Source organism: Lathyrus oleraceus, chromosome 5, assembly GCF_024323335.1.
Source record: "Lathyrus oleraceus cultivar Zhongwan6 chromosome 5, CAAS_Psat_ZW6_1.0, whole genome shotgun sequence".
Classification (NCBI taxonomy): Eukaryota; Viridiplantae; Streptophyta; class Magnoliopsida; order Fabales; family Fabaceae; genus Lathyrus; species Lathyrus oleraceus.
In genome coordinates this window covers 332,383,076-332,385,040 of record NC_066583.1, presented here as the reverse complement: position 1 = coordinate 332,385,040, position 1,965 = coordinate 332,383,076, and the positions used below count along the sequence as shown (strand labels likewise).

The following is a 1,965-nucleotide window of genomic DNA, read 5'->3' as shown; positions in this document are numbered from 1 at the left end:
TGGTGATGAAGCGACCGTGTAAATCTTTTTACACTGACAGTGCATACTAATTAATCTCTCTTTAAAAGATAAATATTTGATTCTAAGTAAAGGTACCTAAAAAATTCCTTTACATTTATCATTTCCCCAAAATAAAAATACTCCAAGCTCGTGTATCTATATATCATCCTACAAAATTAGTGCAAATTTGTTTTCATAAATAATTAGTGCAATAATTCAAAGTAATACAAGTAATTAACGATAATAAAACAAAGTACATTAAAATGTTTGGGCTAAATAATGAAAGATCTACTTAACAACATGATTTTCCTTCTGTACATTTGATAAGTGATTAGCTGTCAATTTTGTTTCTTAATCCATTTAAAATTCTACACATACAAAATTCCCCATAGTTTATTGGTACTATCTCCGTAAAATTATGCCGCGTCAAACTAGGTCTTTATTAGCTTGAGAGGAACAAACATAATTCAAGGACAAATATATATGATTATCACAAGAAGAAAAAAACAAGAGACTCGAAGTTAAAACTTTTCATATACATATGATAATTCCAAAACTGCTTCACATGTGATCAACAAGATTCTGTGTCCACATCCTCTTTATAAACCAACAGATATTGTTTAGATTTCTTTGTGTAAATTATAACTTCTTTCTATATCTTGTGAGTGAGAGAGAGAGAGAATGGTTTCTAAGGTTCACAAGAGAACAGCCATGTACAGAAACTTACAACTGCTACGTTCCATCACATACTCCACTTCCGTGATTATTCTCATACTTGTCTTTCTATTCTCTTTCTGGATACATGAACTTTTCTCGCAAATTTCATTAATTTTCCATCATGATTCATAGCATCTTTTCTACTATGTTTAGATATTTTTGGAAGAACTATATTTTGTCATGCATCATGAATCTTTCATCGTGTTAATGTAGCAAAGGAAAACTTCGGTGATATTGGAAGCAACGGAATATATACAAGATTTGAAGCAAAAACTGGAAGAGTTGAACCTGTTTGCAGTTGCAACAGCACAGAAAGTTATTGAATATGATCCAATGCCTAAGGTACATATATTATAAACAAGAACTTGATTAATTTTTTTCTTTTGTTGAAACACGCAATAGATATATAGATGATAAAGAGAGGTCAAGGGATATTCCAACTCGAACAAACAGAAGATAAACCGACATATGATCAAGTCCCATAAACTGACATGTACTTGATTAATAATTGATTTGAGTTTGTTATTATTGATTTTGTAGCTTAAGGTTGAGGAACAGGAAGAGGGGTTTGTGATCAAGGTGCTGAGTGAAAGGAGTTGCAAGGGATTGCTAGTGTTCATCTTGGAGGCCTTTGAAGAACTTGGTCTTGAAGTTTTGCAGGCTAGGGTTTCTTGTGTTGATAACTTCTGTCTAGAAGCTGTTGGGAACAAAGTACGTATTTGCTAATGATATATATTACATAACACAAACTAAAAAAAAATCACTCATATAGTTTTATGTGTAGCAGGAGAACAATGAAGATTCTCGAACTATGAATGTACAATTAGTTGAACAAGTAGTATGTCAAGCTATTCAAAACTGGAGGGAAGTTGCACAAGATTAATGATCCAACAACAGCTCTTGTATCTGATCAGAAAATCTATGGTTATGAATGCTTTAATTCTCCTACTTTACATGGGTGGAAAAGTTTGTATCTCTCATGAATATGGTGAATTTCAATTTTTTTTAATGAATATGTAGAAATAGTCCACCTAACTACATAGAACGGTGCTATCAGAACGCACAAGCAGTCGCAAACCGATAGCACTTTTTAGTGTCACTAAAGAAAACAAATGAAACAAAAAGTACAAAAGAATACCTCTCAATAAAAATAAAAAATCTCAAGAGGAAAAAATCTCAAAAAGAGAACTAAGATTACCAGAGAGGACCACTAACCACTCAAACCATTAAAAAAACCTATATCACATC

General features: G+C 32.1%; 1 protein-coding gene across 2 annotated transcripts; it reads left to right on the top strand.

The window, feature by feature from the left end:
• Positions 1 to 586: 586 nt before the first annotated feature.
• Positions 587 to 1,732, top strand: LOC127084436 (uncharacterized). Of its 2 annotated transcripts, none has more exons than XM_051024881.1 (4): positions 587 to 759; positions 931 to 1,059; positions 1,258 to 1,428; positions 1,502 to 1,732. In XM_051024881.1, the coding sequence occupies exons 1-4, from the start codon at positions 682 to 684 to the stop codon at positions 1,598 to 1,600; spliced, it is 477 nt and encodes a 158-aa protein (XP_050880838.1). In that variant the 5' UTR covers positions 587 to 681; the 3' UTR covers positions 1,601 to 1,732. The 2 variants fall into 2 exon arrangements, with proteins under 2 accessions (XP_050880838.1, XP_050880840.1); XM_051024883.1 differs by having other exon boundaries at positions 596 to 759; positions 1,505 to 1,732.
• The last annotated feature ends 233 nt before the right edge of the window (positions 1,733 to 1,965 follow it).